Raw genomic sequence first — 20619 nt, 5'->3', positions numbered from 1 at the left:
CACTGTTACTTTTTCACATGAGCCATGGCTGAAAGGAACATGCGGATTTTCTGTGATTCCAAAGGGAAGAGAAAGGGGCAGGTGGAGGCCGGAAAAACATGCATTTGTCTCGTCTTCAGTCATTTTGAGTACATTTCAGTGGAGCTCTCATCTTAGCATGCTGTGCATACACCTACTGTGCAGTATGCAATATAGAATGCCGTGTCCTACCCATTTCACCAAGGCCCTGGGGGTTACCCTGGCAGAGGGTGGGTCTACACTGCAATCGGAGGGGTTACTGCAGCTCTTACCTAGGAAACTTTTTATTTGAAGACCTATAGTCCCATCCTACAGTCCTGCCTTGGGCTAAATTCCCACTGACATCAATGAAAATTGTGCTCTATTAGGAATCAGATCCTAAACACTGAAACCATAAGGGTAGGTATTAACCTAAATCAATCCTTCCAACTCTGTTTTTGCTACAGCATTACAAATTGAATGAGTGACGGGCGCACGTTCGCAGCACGATCAAAGGGAACACAGTTGCAAAATTTCTACTGATGTGAACTTCAGCCTCTGCTCATCCCCACAACCCTCTTAGACCTGAGGCTCCTCCGATCTGTTAGGGAAACAACAATCAGTGCCATTATATCCCCTAAGCTGAGCCTGGCTGTTCTATCCTGGAGGAAAGGACATTAATTATAAGTTACACACAGTCCAGAGTTGCTCTGCGCACTCCCTTAGCATAAAGAACCACCTCTCAGATTGAGTGGTAATCTTCAGGGAAAACCAGCAATTCAGACCAAAGACAAACGGTGTATTTCCATCCACTCTACAGCAATGCTAAGGGAATGCAATTTAAATTACTCTGGGGTAGCATTGGGAAAACATACCCTTCCATCACCTATCGTCCTGCGGTCCAATTAAGGGCCAAGGAAATGCTGGAACACAGGAGAACCAGTCTGGTTCCAGGGTCCCATGGGAGGCGTATTGCAGGGAGCCCGCACTGGGGATCCAGGCCCCTGGGTGCTGCCGAACACATCTCCACTCAGAGGAGGTTGGGGAGGGGTGGGGGAAGAACACAGGCCTATCCACTAACCAGACAGTTCCATGGAGGAGCAGCAACTTCACCGTCTGCTGTAACCCTGGTGTTGCAGCAGTGCCTGCAGAGTTCTCACTGCCCATTCCAACCCACCAGGGTTTGCTCCAGTACTCAGCTCATTTTACTCAGGGCTGGTGCTAAAGAGAGAACCATAAGGCTTCCACTATGGATGTGGGTCACAGGCCCCTTACATGTCCGATGAAAGAAGAATGAAATAGCCCTACACAAGCCAGAGGGCCTGCTGAATATTTTTATTTCAGTATTTTCTTACTGGCCAAGCAAAAAGAGAGACTTTTTATTATTAATAAACTCATCAGTACATTCATTTAAAGTGCACATTGCATTCCAGAAACAAGTAAAAATCAGTTCCCTCTCTTTTAAAAATCTGCTAGAAACCTACCGAAATTTTTAAAAAGTTAGTAAAACCTTCTGTGACAGGTTCGGTCACAGAGACCCCCTTGGGACTGTCACCTGATGTGCTGAAGTTACCTCTGAGCCCGTTTTCCCTGCCAGCTTGGGACTCCAGAACCCTGCCTTGTTGAGCCAGACACGCTAGCCTGCTGCAACACAGACCCAGGTCTGGTCCATGCCACCAAAGCTGCAGACTTTAACCAAAAACTGCTCAGCGGGTCACTTATCTCCAGCACCCAGATACCCAGCTCCCAATGGGATCCAAACCCCAAATAAATCAGTTTTACTCGGTATAAAGCTTATACAGGGTAAACTCATAAATTGTCCGCCCTCTATACACTGATAGAGAGATATGCACAGCTGTTTGCTCCCCCAGGTATTAATCACTTACTCTGGGTTTACTAATAAACAAAAATGATTTTATTAAGTATAAAAAGTAGGATTTAAGTGGTAGGGTGTGACGTTATTGACATGAACTGTGACCGTATAGATCATTGTTGCAACCAGGGTCCTATGGTTCCACCAGGTCTTGTACAGGGGAGGTCAAGTGGGCTGTCTATGGAAAGGTCGTAGTTTGCTGGTTATGATTATGCTGTCTGTATGTGTGTATCATTTTTGTATTTTTGTATTTGAAGTTATGAATATTGGCTGTGTACTTGTATCTCAATGTGTTTGATTCTAAGTAGCCTCAGAGTAAGTAATTAATACCTGGGGGAGCAAACAGCTGTGCATCTCTCTCTATCAGTGTTATAGAGGGCGGACAATTTATGAGTTTACCCTGTAAACCGTCACGTAAGTGGTTCGAAGTAATAGCAGACAAAGCAAAGTAAGTCACCAAGCAAAATAAAGCAAAACCACACAAGTCTAAGCCTAATACATTAAGAAACTGTTTACAGGTAAAATCTCACCCTCAGAGATGTTCCAATAAGCTTCTTTCACAGACTAAAAAGCGACAAAGAGTTCTGTGGCACCTTATAGATTAACAGACGTATAGGAGCATAAGCTTTCATGGGTGAATACCCACTTCGTCGGATGCATGTAGTGGAAATTTCCAGAGGCAGGTATAAATATGCAGGCAAGAATCAGTCTAGAAATAACTAGGTTAGTTCAATCAGGGAGGATGAGGTCCTCTTCTAGTAGTTGAGGTGTGAACACCAAGGGAGAAGAAACTGCTTTTGTAGTTGGCTAGCCATTCACAGTCTTTGTTTAATCCTGAGCTGATGGTATCGAATTTGCAAATGAACTGAAGCTCAACAGTTCTCTTTGGAGTCTGGTCCTGAAGTTTTTTGCTGCAGGATGGCTACCTTTAAATCTGCTATTGTGTGTCCAGGGAGACTGAAGTGTTCTTCTACAGGTTTTTGTATATTGCCATTCCTAATATCTGACTTGTGTCCATTTATCCTTTTACGTAGGGACTGTCCAGTTTGGCCGATGTACACAGCAGAGAGGCATTGCTGGCACATGATGGCGTATTTACATTGGTGGACATGCAGGTGAATGAACTGGTGATGTTGTGGCTGATCTGGTTAGGTCCTGTGATAGTGTCGCTGGTGTAGATATATGGGCAGAGTTGGCATCGAAGTTTGTTGCATGGATTGGTTCCTAAGTTAGAGTTACTATGGTGCGGTGTGTGGTTGCTGGTGAGAATATGCTTAAGCTTGGCTGGTTGTCTGTGGGCGAAGACTGGCCTGCCTCCCAAGGCCTGTGAAATCAAGGGATCGTTGTCCAGGATAGGTTGTAGCTCACTGATGATACGTTGGAGAGGTTTACAGATCCAGACTAACACGGCTACCCCTCTGATACTTTCACAGACTAGAATCCTTCCTAGTCTGGGCCAAATCCTTTCCCCTGGTACAGTCCTTGTTAGTTCCAGCAGACATCGTAGGTGAAAAGCAGGGGTGTTCTCATGACTGACAGCCCCCTTTGTTCTGTTCCACCCCCTTTTATACCTGTGGCATCAGGCGGGAATCTTTTGTCCCTTTGGGTTCTAAATGGAAAAGTACCAGATTTAAGATGGATTCCAGTATCATGTGACATGATCACATGTCCTGTGAGACCTCATTCTTCATTACCCAGGGGCTGGCCCACAGTACACAGGAAGGCTTGCAGGTAAATAAACCCATTCACAACCAACTGTCCTAGTCAATGGGAGCCATCAAAATTCTAAGCCACCATTAATGGCCCACACTTTGCATAGTAACAATAGGATCTCAGAGTTATACTTCATATTTCTAGCTTCAGATACAAGAATGATACATACATACAAAGAGGATGAACACATTCAGATTATAAGCTTTGTAATGATACCTTACAAGAGACCTTTTGCATGAAGCATATTCCAGTGACATCATATTCACATTCATAAGCATATTTTCATAAAGCATGTGGAGTGCAAAATCACATCTTCATTCCAGAACATGAACAAAATCAGAATTGGGCAAGTCAGCTTTACCTGAAATCTTCAGGGAATTGTTTTGTACAAAACAACTACAGTGCATTAATTTAGTTTAAAAGTAATGCTGGACTTGGAAAGCTTCAGCTTTTCCTCCTTTTGTCTGTTAAAAGAGAGAGAGTAAGAAAGAAATGAGCCTGGATCTGCACAGAGCAGAGAAATAAAGCAATCACTTTAAATTCTCCAACAGAAAAAAAAATAAACTCTGCTATCTCAAAAGCTCAACATGACCACTGCTAACCCTAGGGTCAAATTCATGTCCAACTAAAGTCAACAGTCACACTCCCACTGAAGTCACTGGGATCAGGATTTGGCCCTGAAAGAATTCTCCTCTCTTCCAGGAATGGGAATGCAGCAGCAGTGGTCACAATTTCTTTGCTTTGTATTTTTAGAAGGTCAAAGTACAATTATCTAATTTAGACTGCAATTGCCACTCCCTGTACATGCACATGCTGTTTCTTGGTGGGGGAAAATGAACAATCAAAGTGATTTGTGGTTTAACTGACATCTGAGAATCCCAAATTCATTCAAATTACAAAATTCATTCAAAATTGGACCATCAAGGAAAACTAATCGTATAGGGCAGTGGTGGGCAACCTGTGGCTCGACAGGGTAATCTGCTGGCAGGCCACAAGACCATTTGTTTACATTTGCACGGCCGCCCGCAGGTCCTAGTGGCCGTGGTTCACCATTCCCGGCCAATGGGAGCTGCGGGAAGTAGTGGCCAGAATATCCCTGCACTCCAAACCCCTCTTCCCTGGCGCCACCCCAAAGCCTGCACCCCCAACCTAGACCCCTGACTCCCTCACACACCCCAACCCCCTGCTGCAGCCCTGAGCCCTCCCCCAAACTCCCTCCTGCACCCCATGCCCCTCATACCCAGCCCAGAGCCCTGACCCCCTCCCCCAGCCCAGAGCCCCTTCCCACACCCTGAACCCCTCATTCCTGCCCCACCCCACATCCCAACCTTCTGCCCCAGCCCTGAGCCCCTCCCACACCCCTCATCCGCAGCATTGTTGGGTCACGGGCATCAACAATTTTCTTCAACTGGGTCGCCAGAAAAAAAGTTTGAAAACGACTGTTTTATAGGACTGCACCTCTAGCCCCTGCTGGGCATTTAAACTGCATCATTAAAAGCTTCATACAATTAAGTGTGATTTTTAGGCCCGACCCAGGACTGGAAGAGCAGACCACTGAACTTCAATGGGAGCTGGGCTCTTGTGAAAATCTCAGCCTAAGTTCCCTCACCTCAACAGGACAGGAAATCCCATCCACAGGTACCACTGAGAGTTCACATTCAATGAAAACAGCTCTCAGCACCAACATGTTACTTACACATGTTCACTCCAAGGTTCTGATCCGTGTCATGTACTTGTCTGGGACTGCAGCACTCATTACTGTGGTATATATTGTGTAACTGGGGGAAAGAGGGGAAAAAAGATGTACTGTGTGCTTAAAAAACCATCCTAAATCCCGGAAGATACAGGTAACAACAGCAAAGCAATAGAATCAATCTTAGTAGAAAGAAACATTCTACGTGTCCAAATTAAAACAATAAAAAGGCACAGAGTGTTGAAATAGCTGGTAGAATTTGGTAATGCTGACAGCCAAATTCTCTCCTGGTGAAAACTGGCACAGCTCTAGACGTATCAAGGGAATTTTACCCAGCAGAAAATATGCCCTAAATTGTGAGTCTGCATCTATTTGATCAGTTTACTAGAATATTAATATTATTTATCTCAGTTGCTACAGTGACAGAATTCAAATTATGAGAAAGAGTATAAGCACAATATATAGGTGATTAAATCCTCATTGCTGACCCTGAGGAACTCAATATATGAAATTCCAGAGCTCTTCGCTGTGGAGATACTGAGCTACATATAAAAGTAAAACAGGACAACGGGAAGAAGGGAAAGATGTAAATTTTTGTAAAATATAAAGCCATTATGGGGCAAGTGAAAAAACTCAGCGCTGGTTAGGCATGCAGTAGCTTGTAAATCTATACTCAGTAGCTATGGTATGCATGTATTATTTTTTCCTCTTCAAAGCAAAGCAAATTTACTAACACTGATTAACAAAGGCAAGAGCTGCAACAAAAACTAAGCGGAAAATGAACATTCAACATATCAGGAGCAAGATGCATCACTCAGCAGAAGAGTGGCTTGTGTATCAATTTGCTTCCTTGTTGCGTATCACAGTGAAGTTTAGATTCCACACACAGGAGGACTGAGCCTTATGAAATATGATTCCTTCACTGGGCTGTAGTCCACGAAAGCTTATGCTCTAATAAATTTGTTAGTCTCTAAGGTGCCACAAGTACTCCTGTTCTTCTTTTTGCGGATACAGACTAACACGGCTGCTACTCTGAAACCTTCACTGGACAGTGAGTGACCGACAAAGAAGACAAACCCAAGCGAGGGCAGACAATGAAAAGCATTGTGCACAGGAGCAGTGTTTAGGGCTGGGGAAAATCATGGGATATTTTGCATATTTAAAGGAAAATCTTCTGACAATTGAAATCGATATTAAATATAAACTGCCCTGGAGTGGCACTGGGCACTGATCTATGTTTCTAAATATGATACTTACTTGTTTAAGACAGGCCTCACTGACAATACCTATTCAAAAAAATTAATTTTGACAGATTAAAAGAAGTGTTTAAGGCTATTTAGAAAAAGTGTGATACAATTATTTAAGATGGATAATGAAAGATCAAAGGTTACCCTATCCATTTTTAAAAATCAGAGCACTTTACTGAACATTTTTAAACAAAAAAGCTTTGAGAATGCCCAAAGTTTTGTCAAGTTCCTGCATGTAAGAGGTAGATATCAACCTTCTCCTTACATTCTACCCCTCTCGGCATCTGTAGTATTTATACATGTGCTTGTACCAAAGAAATCATCTAATAATGCTGATGATACAGTCAACCTGCGTTCCTCACATGCTCCTGTCTGAGCAGTCAGAACACAGCTATGTTACACATGTTCCTTGTTTAAAAGTAATAGTTCATAGCTTCCTAAAAGGAATGAGGCACCTTTCTAGGCCTGGGTCCTTTAGTCCATGCCCACAATTGTGCATGATTTTACTCTGTGTTATAGGCCTGATCAAAAGCCCAATGGGCTTTAAATTAATGGGAGTCTTTCAGCTAACTTCTATGGGATCAGGCCCCATATGTTAAATGGCCTAAGCCAGTGGTTCTCAAAGTTTTGTACTGGTGACCCCTTTCACATAACAAGCCTCGGAGTGTGACCCCCCTCCCCCTTACAAATTAAAAACACTTTTTAATATGTTTAACACCATTAAAAATGCTCAAGGCAAAGCATGGCTTGGGGTGGAGACTGATAGCTTGCAACCCCCCCATGTAATAACCCCGTGACCCCCCGAGGGGTCCCGACCCCCAGTTTGAGAACCTCTGGCCTAAGCCAATGATTGGAATTACCTCTCGCTCAGCTTTGCCTGTAAAAATCTCTCTGGCCAAACAACGCAAGCATTTTAGTAGCCGGTCATGTCACTCAGTAGGAACTGGGAGTACTGTGGCATGAAAACAAGCTCTGGCATCTTTTGAGTCTGAGCCTGCTGTAATGTTATTCCTCCTACAGAGGTTGTACATGGCTCATCTGGTGGTCTCTATGGCTGTGCTAGGTAGAATTTTGAAAGTACGGATGATTTGAGTTTGGAGATGTGTCACTTGAGAATGTGGCATCACACATTATCATATTCTTTTACAACTAACAAAGAAGGGCTGGACCAAAATTCTGGCTCTGAACACCTCGGAAGCATTTAATTCCAGTTCCATCACTCAAAAAAATACAGTACTTTGCCAACCATCCCCATGACCCAAAAAAAAAAAAAATTCAATACTGTTTTTTCTATTGACTTATATCCATTTTGAATAATATATTCTATTATCCAACCATCTGGGGAGTTCCATTTTTCACTCTTCCATTAAAGCTTTTAGTTTTTGTACGAAACTGTAGGTTTTGTGTCGTCATATTTTTCCACCAAAGAGGTCGTCATTATTAATCCAGCTCGTTGCCAAAGCCCATGATAATTTAATAATTACAAAATAATTAAAATTTTTCTCTCCTCCCCTGTGGCTTCTGAAGCATTGCAAAAAAAAAACCTTGATTGAAACCACTACAGTTATTAAATATAATGGGTAGAAATCAGTGGGACTTGTGCTTTTAACTCCCTTATGTGCTTCTGAAAGTCTATCAGATCTGCACTACTGCCTAAAAACCCCACAACAATCAAAACTGCCCTGTTTCAGATGAAAAATAATCTAAATAGATTTACATTATTTTCTATAAATTACAACAAAATTAATTAAGCTGGTATGCAAAGTATTTCTGAGACAGATTTTGAATAACAGATATAAACTCTTTGGGGCAGAGTCTGTCTTTTCCTTGTATGTACAGTGCCTAGCACAATTGGGCCCTGATCCTTGATTGGCACTAGCACAACATATAAATAATCTTAATATAGATCTTCAAATTCAGCCTTAAAACCGCAATAATAATTTACACTTCTACAGCATGTTTTGTCTGAGGATCTCAAAGCACTAGAACTAACACTCTTTGTGAAATATGTGTTACCAGCCACGTTTTATCGGCTGGAATACAGACACAGAGAGGGTAAGGGTCAAGTTTTCAGAAGTGCCCAATTAATTCTGGATGCTCAGTTTGAGACCACGGCAGCCTAATTTTCAAAGAAGCTGAGCGCTCACAGTGTCAGCTGAAGCCAATGGGGGCTGAAAATTACACCCCAGGATTCTCAACTTGGGCACTCCAAAATTTGAGTTACCCACAATGAACAGACACTGGAAAATTTGGGCTTAAGTGACTTGCCCAAGGTCACACACTGAATCAGCAGCAGAGCTGGCTCAGTTCTCCATCACTAGAGCGCAGTTCCAGTGACCCTTGACGACAATAGCCACTCAAATGAGCCCTTTGCTGTATATCTTTCGCCATGCACTGCCTGTGTAGTTTTCCAAATCCTCACTAAAAACAATCACATTCCTCAATCGCTGCTCTAACCATCTCTCCTAACAGCAGAATTTTAAGTCAACATCCAGACATCATGATGCGAAATTTAAAAGAAATACCTGAAAGAGGGTCTCAAAATTAATATTCTCCCATCCAGTGGCATTGAGAGCTTTAATGGCTGCAGTTCTGCAAGAAAAGGATGCAATGTCACTCAACAAAAATAACCGTCATATAAAACATTATGCAGCCTGAATGAGAAATGTTTGCCACTAAATCAATCCACATCAAAACATCTGCTTGGGTCTCAATTACTCTGAAAGATGGTGTGAGCTGAATCCAGTCCCCCATAATTGAATGAGAGGCATCGCCATTAAAGGAGATAGCTAGAGAACTGCAGCCAATCTGCCAACATATTTTGCGCCCTTGCATCAAACAGACAATCAAATAAAAATGTTGCTGAAGCATTTAACAAGGCCTCCAAATAGCCTGTCATTGTAAGGCCTGAATACTGTGACTTGGGTTAAATTCTGTTTTCTACTGCGACACCAACCCCAAGCATCTTTCCCTTCCCACGATTTTCTTCTGCCTCACGTTAGAGAGCCGTCACCTTGTAACCACTATGCTTCCAGCCAAAGAGCACTGGAACCGGTCAGTATTGCTCCTTACCTGGTCTAGTTTCCTCCGACTGATGCTGCAGGAGCTGAAGTGGCTGCCTACTCAGCACACGAAGCTGCCCAGAGAGCACCCAAAAGTCTGTGTCACCTCTTAAATATGAAAACGGCATCCTGGGTCACAATCCAACTCAAACTCACCTTCGATTATCAAATGGAGGAGGGGTTGTCCAGTGGTCATAGTTTGTCTCTACACGGAACCACCTACACCGCAAAACAAACCAAAAAACCAAGTGTAATTTCACCCAGTTGCACATGTGGCTAAGGGTACGTCTATACTTACCTCTGGGTCCAGCGGTAAGCAATCGATCTTCTGGGATCGATTTATCGTGACTTGTCTAGACGCAATAAATCGATCCCGGAAGTGCTCGCCGTCAATGCCGGTACTCCTGCTCCACGAGAGGAGTACGCGGAGTCGACGGGGGAACCTGCCTGCCGCTTCTGGATCCGCGGTAAGTTCGAACTAAGATACTTCAACTTCAGCTACGTTATTCACATAGCTGAAGTTGCGTATCTTAGTTCGAAGTGGGGGGTTAGTGTGGACCAGCCCTAAGAAAAACAGATGTGAGCCATTATGTCTCTATTTAAAAAGAACAAGAAGGTTCCCCCACAAGTCTGTCAATTCCCCTGTCAACAGGAAGCCCAATGGCACAGTAAAAGGCAAGGTCCCAGCTGTACTGGACGTTCCCATACATAGACTGTTAAGGAGGTTGGAAAGAAAGTTAGACTGAGTCCAACCCCCACTACAGTCAAAGGCAAAACTACCATTGACTTCAAGTGAAGCAGAATCAGGCCCTTAAAATGGAGTCTGCTCTGAGAAAAAACTATAACAACAGACCGCTCTCATTTGTTGGCTTTGCTCCGAGTATATTAAGAACCTTAGGTTTTTTGGCATGTTTGTTTGTTTTACTTTAGAGAAAAAAATTAGGTTTTTTAAAATGCTTTTTAATTCTGTTAGCCCTGCAAAGCCAACATTCTATCAGCTGGATTCTTCTTGTGCATCAACTGAATTGTCTGCTAAATTCTAGTTACAACGACAAATTATTTACCCAATACACCCCTCACTGAAACTAGTGGGGTTGCAGATAGGTCACAGATGGCCTAGTTTAGCATGCAAATCTTTCATTACCAGCGATGATGCAAAAGGAGGAAAGAATCCAGGGTGACTTTCGGATCCCAGAGTGAGTGGACAAGGCTAACAGTCAGATATAACGCTGTCCCCGGGAGCCAAAACAATCTTACCGCGTTATAGGTGAAACCGCGTTATATTGAACTTTCTTTGATCCACTGGAGTGCGCAGCCTCCCCCACCCCCCCCCGGAGCGCTGCTTTACCATGTTATATCCGAATTCGTGTTATATTGGGTAGCATTATATTGAGGTAGAGGTGTACTTGTAAATTGAGCTGTAAATCAGTGACACATGAATTCGAAACAACCCTGAATCTCCTACATACATGTAGACTAGCATATTATTGTCAGTGAAGCAGCACAGCAATTGGATAACATTCATAGTTGTACCAGTCACTGAATTGTACTTCTTGTCACAGGCTTATATAATCTCAATTTTGTTTATTGTCCTCAGTAAAGAAAAAAAACAATCCACACCTCCCTTTTCTCCGCCCGGTTCTCAGAGGCTGCCCCTACACTGTCCAGAAGTGGCTTCCCTGGCTGAGGAGGGCTGGATGGAGCTCCATTCAGACACATCAGTGAAAGCGTCTCCTGGCTCAGCCTTAGTCGACACTGCAGACCACAAAAGATGCTGCCCTCCCACCGGGTCTCAGGTCTATTGAACACTCTTCCCAATAGCAGCTAACAAAGGTGAAACAAAGCAACATTTGTGGCCACTTACGCTCCAGCTGTGGGCTCAAGAGGCCAGATGTCTGCCGGCCCCCTTCTATTCCTTGTGATGACCACACCCTCTTTGGGCGACGTCCCGGCGACGATGTAGTAAACATCCGCAATGATCGGGGTTGCAGCCAGTTTGAGGACGGCAGCTTGAAAGTCTGCAGCCGTGCCCAGGGTCTAATGCAAAACCAAAATCACCGGGAATCAATACTGCACAGCCTGCCGACAGCTGCATCAAGACGGCTGCCTTTTATGGAAAGGTCAATGTTTGGCTTAGTGATCAGTAGAGTAGGTATCTGTGTAGTATGGAAACGGTTTCTCATTTAAGCCCTGATCTTGCAATCAATGTATGCATTTTAAGCAGGCCCACTGAAGCCAAGAGGACTAGTCAATGTGCTTGAACTTAAGCATGCCTCTAAACGTTTGCAGGACTGAGACCACATATAAACCCAAATTGTAAACCCCATCCTCCCACTAGTGAGCAGTTAATGCCGAGAGTCGTTCCTTTTAACTCATCAGGCCCATTAGGAAGAAATTAGTATTGGGAAATTAAGTTTAGGTTTTGTAATGACCCAACCACTCCCAGTCTTTATTCAGGCCTAATCTGATGGTATCTAGTTTGCAAATTAATTCCAGTTCTGCAGTTTCACGTTGGAGTCTGTTTTTGAAGATTTTTTTGTTGAAGAATTGCCACTTTGAGGTCTGTTATTGAGTGACCAGAGAGACTGAAGTGTTCTCCTACTGGTTTTTGAATGTTATGATCCCTGATGTCTGATTTGTGTCCATTTATTCTTTTGAGTAGAGACTGTCCGGTTTGACCAATGTACATGGCAGAGGGGCACTGCTGGCACATTGTGATATGCCATCATGTGCCAGCAAGGTCCAGGTTTGGTGAACACACATTTTTTCCTAATAAGTGACCTTTTTAAAAATTCCATGAAAATAGCTGTCCAACCTGACTTGCACCATTCGGCATAAGAACTAGGAAGGGACAAGGACTAAGAATTGCGTACTCTGGTTTCGCCGTCCGAACTGAGTAAAATATAGAAAGCAAACAGAGAGCAGCAATGATGAAAAGTCAAGGACCTGAGCATGTTGTCAATTTCCACTGAAGCACTTTGCAGTACTGAGGCCTAAATTATGGGATGAAAGAAAAAAGGCTTCTCCAAGCCTTTGTTTTAACTTTGGTTTATGTGGATATTGGTGGCAGTGGGGAGATAAAAATGCAAATGAGTTATTTAGGCCTTGCTCCTGCAAACTTATGCATGTAACTTCACACACGTGGCTAGTCCCACTGATGTCAATGGAGTTACTCATAAATGTAAAACTATGCACATGCCAAAGTGTTTGCAAGATTAGGGCTGTAGGAAATACTCCCTTAAAAACTGACCCTAACAAATTAACACAACGCAGGAATTAAAAGCAAATAGGGTTTGTGAAATAAAAACAAAAAAATGAGACAGCAGGCACCTTGTATAACAAACAAGATACGTGAAGAAATTAAATGTTTAGCAATGTCTGGCTCTCGGTAACCAAAGGTGTGGTTTTTTTCCTCATAGACAGCTGTCTCAATGTTTGCTTATTATTCCACTGAAGTTATGCAAGAAACATACTGTGCTTATGGTACAAAGCACTACCATTGCAAATTTATTTCAGATATGCTGAACTAGTATCAGGTGTATAAATGAGAGCCAAACAGGAAAGAAGCAGAAGGTTGGATTTGTGTCTCACAATGTGTAAGTGCTCTCCTCTCATCACCTTGTTCAAAGTCACTTGTTTGGTTCCCTTAGCTAGCCCTGGAGCTGTGCACTAAATCCTAATAATTGCTTAGAGCTTCGTGCACAGATTTCCTATGCAGCCCTCTGTACATTTCTACCTTCATTCCACATAACATGGCAAGATGGAGTTTGGTTACAGACAGTTCGTTTTCTTTAGCTTTTGGACAAGATGTACCTGGCATTTCAAAAAATTATTACTATTGGGGGTTCAATAATCAGCTATAGGGGGAACTCTGCAATTCAGGAAACCTAGTATACTCGGGTTTCAGAGTGGTAGCCGTGTTAGTCTGTATCAGCAAAAACAACAAGGAGTCCTTGTGACACCTTAGAGACTAACAAATTTATTTGGGTATAAGCTTTCGTGGGCTAGAACCCACTTCAGCAGATGCATGGAGTGGAAAATACAGGAGCAGGTATAAATGCTTGAAAAGATGGGAGTTGCCTTTCCAAGTGTGAGGTCAGTCTAACGAGACAATTCAATTAGCAATAGGAAAGCAAGGGAAGAAAAATAACTTTTGAAGTGGTAATGAGAGTGGTCCATTTCAAACAGTTGACAAAACGTCAAAAACAGACTCCAACATGAAACTGCAGAACTTGAACTAATTTGCAGACTGGATACCATCACATTAGGCCTGAATAAAGACTGGGGGTGGTTGGATCATTACAAAACCTAAACCTAATTTCCCCCATACTAATTTCCCCCTACTGTTACTCACACCTTCTTGTCAACTGTTTGAAATGGGCCACTCTCATTACCACTTATTTTTCCTCCCTTGGTATCCTACTATTAATAGAATTGTAAAATGGAACGACAAAGTTATTATTATAGTTTGCATCTTCAAACAGCTTGTGGTATGTGACTAAGATACAGAAGATCAAATACTTTGCATACGTACATCCCTGACAAGCCAGCTGACTGGGACGTTTCCACCCAGGAAAGCAGCTACTGCATTCTCCCACCATCTTCCCTTATCTGCAAAAAGAAAGGGAAAGTGTTATTACACATGCAGCAATTCCTGCTGCCAACCAATACGTATACTGTGTATCTTCATCATCTCTCCCCATCTTACCATCCTTCACCTCTTCTCTCAAGCTCCGTTTTCAATCTCTATAATCCTCTCCCTCTCCCCTTCACCCCCAAAGTCCAGTACAATAAATTCTCTATCCATGCTGCTATTGGGAATCAAAGTGGCAGCCACTGATTACCAACTTCAGCATCAGCTGTAGTAACTCTTGGGTGAAGAATGACCCACCAAGTAGCTACAATGCGACAGCCACTGCGTCAGGGACCAATACTGCAACAGAGTTTGGGACAACTAGTCTTTTCTCACTTTACCTACACCAAAAACCCAAAAGTAAAATCACTGTAGGAGACTTATTATCGAGTGACTTTAAGGGGCACTGTCACAAGTAGTACTCGATGCCTCTCAGGAAAGACCAGAACTAGCAATTTCAGTCAGAAACTTCCAAAGTTCCTTTTCCATTACAGTTGGTGACTCACTGACTTTTCCATTTATAAACATTATTTCTTCATAGCAGAAACTGGGCAAGAGAAAGGCTGAGGTTAGTGTAACAGAGGGCAGAGTCTTGTAACACGCATTACGGACAGGGTCACAATTCAGCCAGCCACGCCTAAACTGTTAACAGCTTCTAGGGGAAACGCTCCTACTTTTATGTTCCCTGTATAATTTATTTGTATTGTAATTCTACAAAGAATGAAAAAGTGCTGGACAGAAATCTGGAGCACAGCTAAAAAAGTAGTGATGACTGTTTGGCTGAAGAAAACTAAGCAGAACAGAAACTGACATTCATGTTTAAAATTATCCACAGGCCAGAAACACAAAGGAGAAAGTCAACAGGAAGAGTCCTTCCTATCACTTAAATAACTTTTAGGCTAATTTAGAGCCATCACCTCCTCCAGTCTCATGACCCCTTCCCTCAATTTTATCTCAATGGTTCAGCAGTAGGTAGGCAAGAAAGCAAGCCAGCGGCAGATGTTATTCTGTACAACAGTAATACATGCTCCCCACATGCTGTTGTAGGTGCTATTGTTCTTTGTAGAGACAAAAGGTCATACATCCATAGCCTATAAGAGTATATGACGCAAGATCATCATCTCAATCCGGTTCCTGGTGGACAAGGGTGCCCTAACTTGACCCACATCACACTACCTCTCAACTCTGGGGCTCAGACCCATCTCTAATATTTACAATGCTTAATTCTCCTTTTGCCCCCCCGCCCCAAATAATTAAACATTGGTTTGCTTCTTTAAAAACTGGGATCCAAGGTCTGAACATTCTATACATGTCTCTCAATCCTCTAATCCAGGGGTAGGCAACCTATGGCACGTGTGTCAAAGGCAGCACGCGAGCTGATTTTCAGTGGCACTCATACTGCCCGGGTCCTGGCCACCAGTCCAGAGGGCTCTGCATTTTAATTTAATTTTAAAATGAAGCTTCTTAAACATTTTAAAACCCTTATTTACTTTACATACAACAATAGGTTAGTTATATATTATAGACTTATAGAAAGAGACCTTCTAAAAACATTAAAATGTATTACTGGCACGTGAAACCTTAAATCAGAGTGAATAAATGAAGACTTGGCACACCACTTCTGAAAGGTTGCCGACCCCTGCTCTAATCTAAACTCAGGTCCCCAAGACAGAATGGCCTCTAATTTAAAGGGGCATTGCCCCCTCTGCCTTCATTGCCCCCAAATGTCTTTCCATTGTCATCAATTGTCCCTTCTCTCTCCAATGACCCCTCAAATGGGTCTCCACTGCTTCTCAGTCTTCCCTCATCCCTTAATCCAGTCTCCAAACATTTCTTTCCCCCCGCTGCAGCTCCCATTGCCTCTCTCCTCCTCTTTTCCCCTGCATTGCCCTGTATGCATGGGCCCCACCATACTGGAACAGGCCAGGGGATCCAGGCTTTTGACTCCCTGCACAAGATGGTCTCTCTCCCTCAGCCCCATGTCTCCCTTCCTCAGTGGTGTCTCCTCAAAGGGCCACAAATTCTCCTCCTGCTGCCTCCCCAGAATTCCCCCCCATCTCCTGCTTCTGCTGTTTGAAGTTCAAATGCTGCTGTGTAGACATCCAAACATCCCTCCTCTACGGGGTGGCCCTAGGTGCTTATATATGCAGAAGGCCAGAAAGTTGTGCTCTACCCCACTTCAGTGGCCAGCATGTTGGAGGGAGACTGGCAGGAGAGTTGTCAGGCATAAGGTGATAGCTCCAACCTCACTTAGACAAAAGCGCTTTAAGAACGATGTTCTATTACAACTAAGAAGTTAAACTATTGAAATGTTTTGGTATGACAGTGCTATGGTTGTGAGCTTGACTTACCTCGTTCGTCACCAGAGATTGTAAACTTGTGTGGACTCTGTCCGGTCCATAAACCCACATAGCCTATAAATGTGGTACCCTTATACGCTACCTGAAATCAGAAGATGTACAGCATTCTACAATTATGGGACAGACAGGTTTTTAATACAATGTTCCAAAACAGCATCTTACATTTTACCTGTGGATTTCCAGTAAAGAAATAACTGGATTCCACCATATGTCATTTGAAAAAGTTAACACAATAACATTATGATATTAAAATATCTGCATCATGATTGAAGGAGAAGGAAACTAAAGATTAAAAAAAGCGAAGATTAAATTCTATTGCAGTGCATTGCTAAGGATAACCCAATTGCTATTAAAATGTTGTTCAAGTTAGCAAGTATCTGACTGTGAGGCAGAATCCTCCATTTCTAAGATAAACAGATATGAGGAGACTGCAACAGCAAATACATCATTTAAAATATTAAAAACTAAAACACACACATTGGTCAGTGCATGTAATGTTTGCAGAAGTTGTCAGACTGATAGCCATGCGATAAGACTTTTAAAAAGGAAAAGATAGTGCTGAAAGGGAGGAATCAGAGAAATCAGAGACGAAAATGACCTGTTCAGCTCTCCAATCCCTCTCCTCACTAAAACTGAACTCTACTGTATGCGTTCAAATATTTTAATCATGTTTTAAATGTGCTCTGCGTTTGGTCTCCTTGGGAGACTATTCTCCAGCCAAATACATCGCACAATCAAGAAGATTTTTCTTAAACTCAGTCTGAGTTCCCCTTTTCTTAACTTCCTTCCATTAAACTCGTTATACCCCCATGTACCACCTTAAATAATTCCTCTCCATTCTTGGAGTTTTACCATTCTAATATTTGTAAACTTGTATCATCCCTTCACTATCCGATATATATTTTGCTCTTTCAATATTTCCTTATAAGTAGGTCTCTCCTGGCCCCAGGTCAATTTTGTTTTAGTAGGAATTCTGTCCAGTTTTTCAATTTCTCTCTGATATTGTGGTGCCCAAAAATGAATAACTCAACTGCAGTTACACCATAGCCCTAGAGAGAGAGGCCGGGATGCTCAGATACTACAATGATATACAAAACTCTGTTATATAAACCTGGACAGATGGAGAAGCACTCTAAATAGCAAATATTTCTATTACTCATTTTCTTGCTCTCCTCTGTGGATTTGTTATTCAATCCACTAAATCCAGCTGCTTAAAGATATGCAGACCTGTGTGCCATTCTCAGCAAACAGCATCAACCCATGCCAAAAACAGACCATACCTGCCCATTTTGCATAAACTGCACGTCAATTGTAATCTTGCGTAAAATATCTCCAAAAGCATAATCCATGTTCCGACCATGGTAAATGTTTCCCTGGAAATCTTGAGCAACAATACTGGTACAGAACCTTGGAAAACAAAAGCAGAAGGAACTATTTAAAAAACCCCAAAACACAGACATTTTTTCAATATTGAATAATTTTTCAGGAAATTTCTTACAGCAGTGACTGAATCTTTAATTTTATTTTCTCTGTAAAGTGGCATTAACACTTATGGCGTTGCATGTACAAATGTTAAACAGCTACAGTTTAAAAAAAAACATGTCGAGACCACAAAGCAGTGTAAACATTCAGATGTGAAAGTAAAAGTTGCGTTTGCAACCTTCTCTCCATCCCTTTCAGAATATATATTACAATGTCATCTTTAATTATATACCATTTCTATACTGTACATATTGCCATACAATTGTTTTTACTGACTTAGATACACATCTATAATATCCTCTAGTACTATGTACTCTTGTCTGACAGACCAACAGAGTCCATGAAAGTTATTTATAGGACAAACACAATTAGAACCCAGCACTATAACTCCTAGCTATGAAGGTCAGGTGCTACTCTTGGTATGTAGGCATCTCAGTTTCCTCCAACCCATAAAAATATCTTTTCAAGCAGGTAACATGCTGCTTTCGTTCACTAACCTTAAAGGTACCAATCCCCAGTCCGCTGCAAATTATCAACCAGTTCAGCAGTTTCTTTGGATACAAAATAAGTTGGCGGAAATCTAAAATTATGCCCATAAAATAAATGGTGCATCTACGTTTACCTTGACAAGCCCGGGGTCAAGTTAAAAAGAATTAACTTAGCTAGGTCTCTCTCTTCTCCCTTGCCTAAAACAATAATTACCCTTAATATAGCAGGATTGGGCCCGATATTAAAATGCATGCTTTATATATTGGTTCTCAACTCTCTAAAGGCAAAAATAAAAAAATATATTGAATTATTGACAATGAAAATGATTATAAATGTATCAGACTTTAATAAATTATATGTACTTATGGCTGTAGAAAAAAATTATATTATTTAAGAAACAGGATGTAATCATGTAATGAAAGACTGTATTACAATGTATGTACACAAAACAGAGGAGTTCAAATTACACATGCAGCCTTTTAACACTAACTGCGCCTGACCTGAGTGCTTAACTGTGCAACTTAACATCTCTGCAATGCCCTAGCCTACTCATCATGAGGCCCATGGAAGTGAGTCCCAGGAGTTGTGCAGCTTTTTGTCTTACAAGACATAGCGAATAGAGCTGGGTGGGAAATATTTTTCCTGTCTTGGGAAAATTTTTCAAAATCTTGAAAATTTTCCTGTCCCAAATTGGGACAAAAAGTTACAGTCTCAAAAGTTTTTGCAAACTGACAATTAAAAAAAAAAAATCTGTTTAGGTCAATATTGTTTTGATTTCAACCTTTTAATGTTTTATATTTAAACTATAATTAACTTAAATTTTTAAATGAAAAGTCATTTTGAACAGAAAAATGGAAATTTTTCATTTCAAATGTTTCAAAACAGGACTTTGACAATTTCATAACTTTCCCAAAAACTGTGAGACACAAGAAATCTGTCGAAACCAACCCTTTCCCACAAACAATTTCCGTTTTAATGAATTGGCATTGTCTGTCAAAGAGTTGAGTCAAAAATTTCACAACCAGTTCTAATAGTGATTGGGGCATTCACAGCTCATTGTTACTGGATTGCTAAATTTGCCACTCAAGCATTTGTAGCATGAGCTTTAGCAGTGCATATTATAAGTTTAGCATTTCTTAGTTAAAATCTCACTGCACTTATGTAGAATGTGATTTTCAAATGCTCAGACTTGGTCAAATCAAAATAAATTTTCATCAGAGCATTAAGATACTTTCCTTTAATGAGAGAGATATCCCCACCAAATTTCAACTTCAGCTTCCTTACATCAGCTGTTGCAGCATTTAAACTTAAAAAAAGAAAAAAAAAAAAAAAAAGCCTCCAAAAACATTTTTATACTGATGAAAACATTAGTTTTCAAGTAGGCGGAAAGTGGAAAAAATTAAGTTCAGAGAAGTTATAAAGTTATAAGTAACTGAAAACAGGAGTTTGAAAGGCAAATTGTTATATAACCTTCATTACAGCAATTGGTCTCACTATAATAATGTTCCCTCATAGCAAACCATACCTGACAGTCTTTAACCCTTAACAGACAACTCTTCAGCTAGAACAGGGGTAGGCAACCTATGGCATGGGTGCCGAAGGCGGCACGCAAGCTGATTTTCAGTGGCACTCATACTGCCCGGGTCCTGGCCACCAGTCCGGGGGGCTCTGCATTTTAATTTAATTTTAAATGAAGCTTCTTAAACATTTTAAAAACCTTACTCACTCTACATACAATAGTTTAGTTATATATTAAAGACTTATAGAAAGAGATCTTCTAAAAACATTAAAATGTATTACTGGCACACGAAACCTTAAATTAAGAGTGAATAAATGAAGACTCAGCACATCACTTCTGAAAGGTTTCAGAGTAGCAGGCGTGTTAGTCTGTATCCGCAAAAAGAACAGGAGTACTTGTGGCACCTTAGAGACTAACAAATTTATTAGAGCATAAGCTTTCGTGGACTACAGCCCACTTCTTCGGATCCGAAGAAGTGGGCTGTAGTCCACGAAAGCTTATGCTCTAATAAATTTGTTAGTCTCTAAGGTGCCACAAGTACTCCTGTTCTT

At 41.6% G+C, this 20619-nt stretch overlaps 1 protein-coding gene across 4 annotated transcripts in view; it reads right to left on the bottom strand.

Moving 5' to 3' along the window:
* Positions 1–3770: 3770 nt before the first annotated feature.
* The window catches only part of NAAA (N-acylethanolamine acid amidase), a 22247-nt gene continuing 5398 nt past the window's right edge, over positions 3771–20619 (bottom strand). For 3 of the 4 annotated variants that reach the window (XM_034772673.1, XM_034772676.1, XM_034772677.1), the window contains exons 3-10: positions 17859–17985; positions 16570–16660; positions 14120–14196; positions 11450–11622; positions 9742–9804; positions 9049–9115; positions 6534–6562; positions 5280–5361 (exon numbers count right to left, since the gene is read on the bottom strand). In XM_034772673.1, coding sequence (XP_034628564.1) covers positions 5286–5361; positions 6534–6562; positions 9049–9115; positions 9742–9804; positions 11450–11622; positions 14120–14196; positions 16570–16660; positions 17859–17985 — 703 coding nt within the window. In that variant the 3' untranslated portion in view covers positions 5280–5285. Of the gene's footprint in view, positions 4048–5279; positions 5362–6533; positions 6563–9048; positions 9116–9741; positions 9805–11449; positions 11623–14119; positions 14197–16569; positions 16661–17858; positions 17986–20619 lie in introns of those variants that run through there. The other variant, XM_034772675.1, reaches the window with a different exon arrangement.

This window comes from Trachemys scripta, chromosome 5, assembly GCF_013100865.1.
Source record: "Trachemys scripta elegans isolate TJP31775 chromosome 5, CAS_Tse_1.0, whole genome shotgun sequence".
NCBI classification, from domain to species: Eukaryota; Metazoa; Chordata; order Testudines; family Emydidae; genus Trachemys; species Trachemys scripta.
This window is presented reverse-complemented; position numbering and strand designations above follow the sequence as displayed.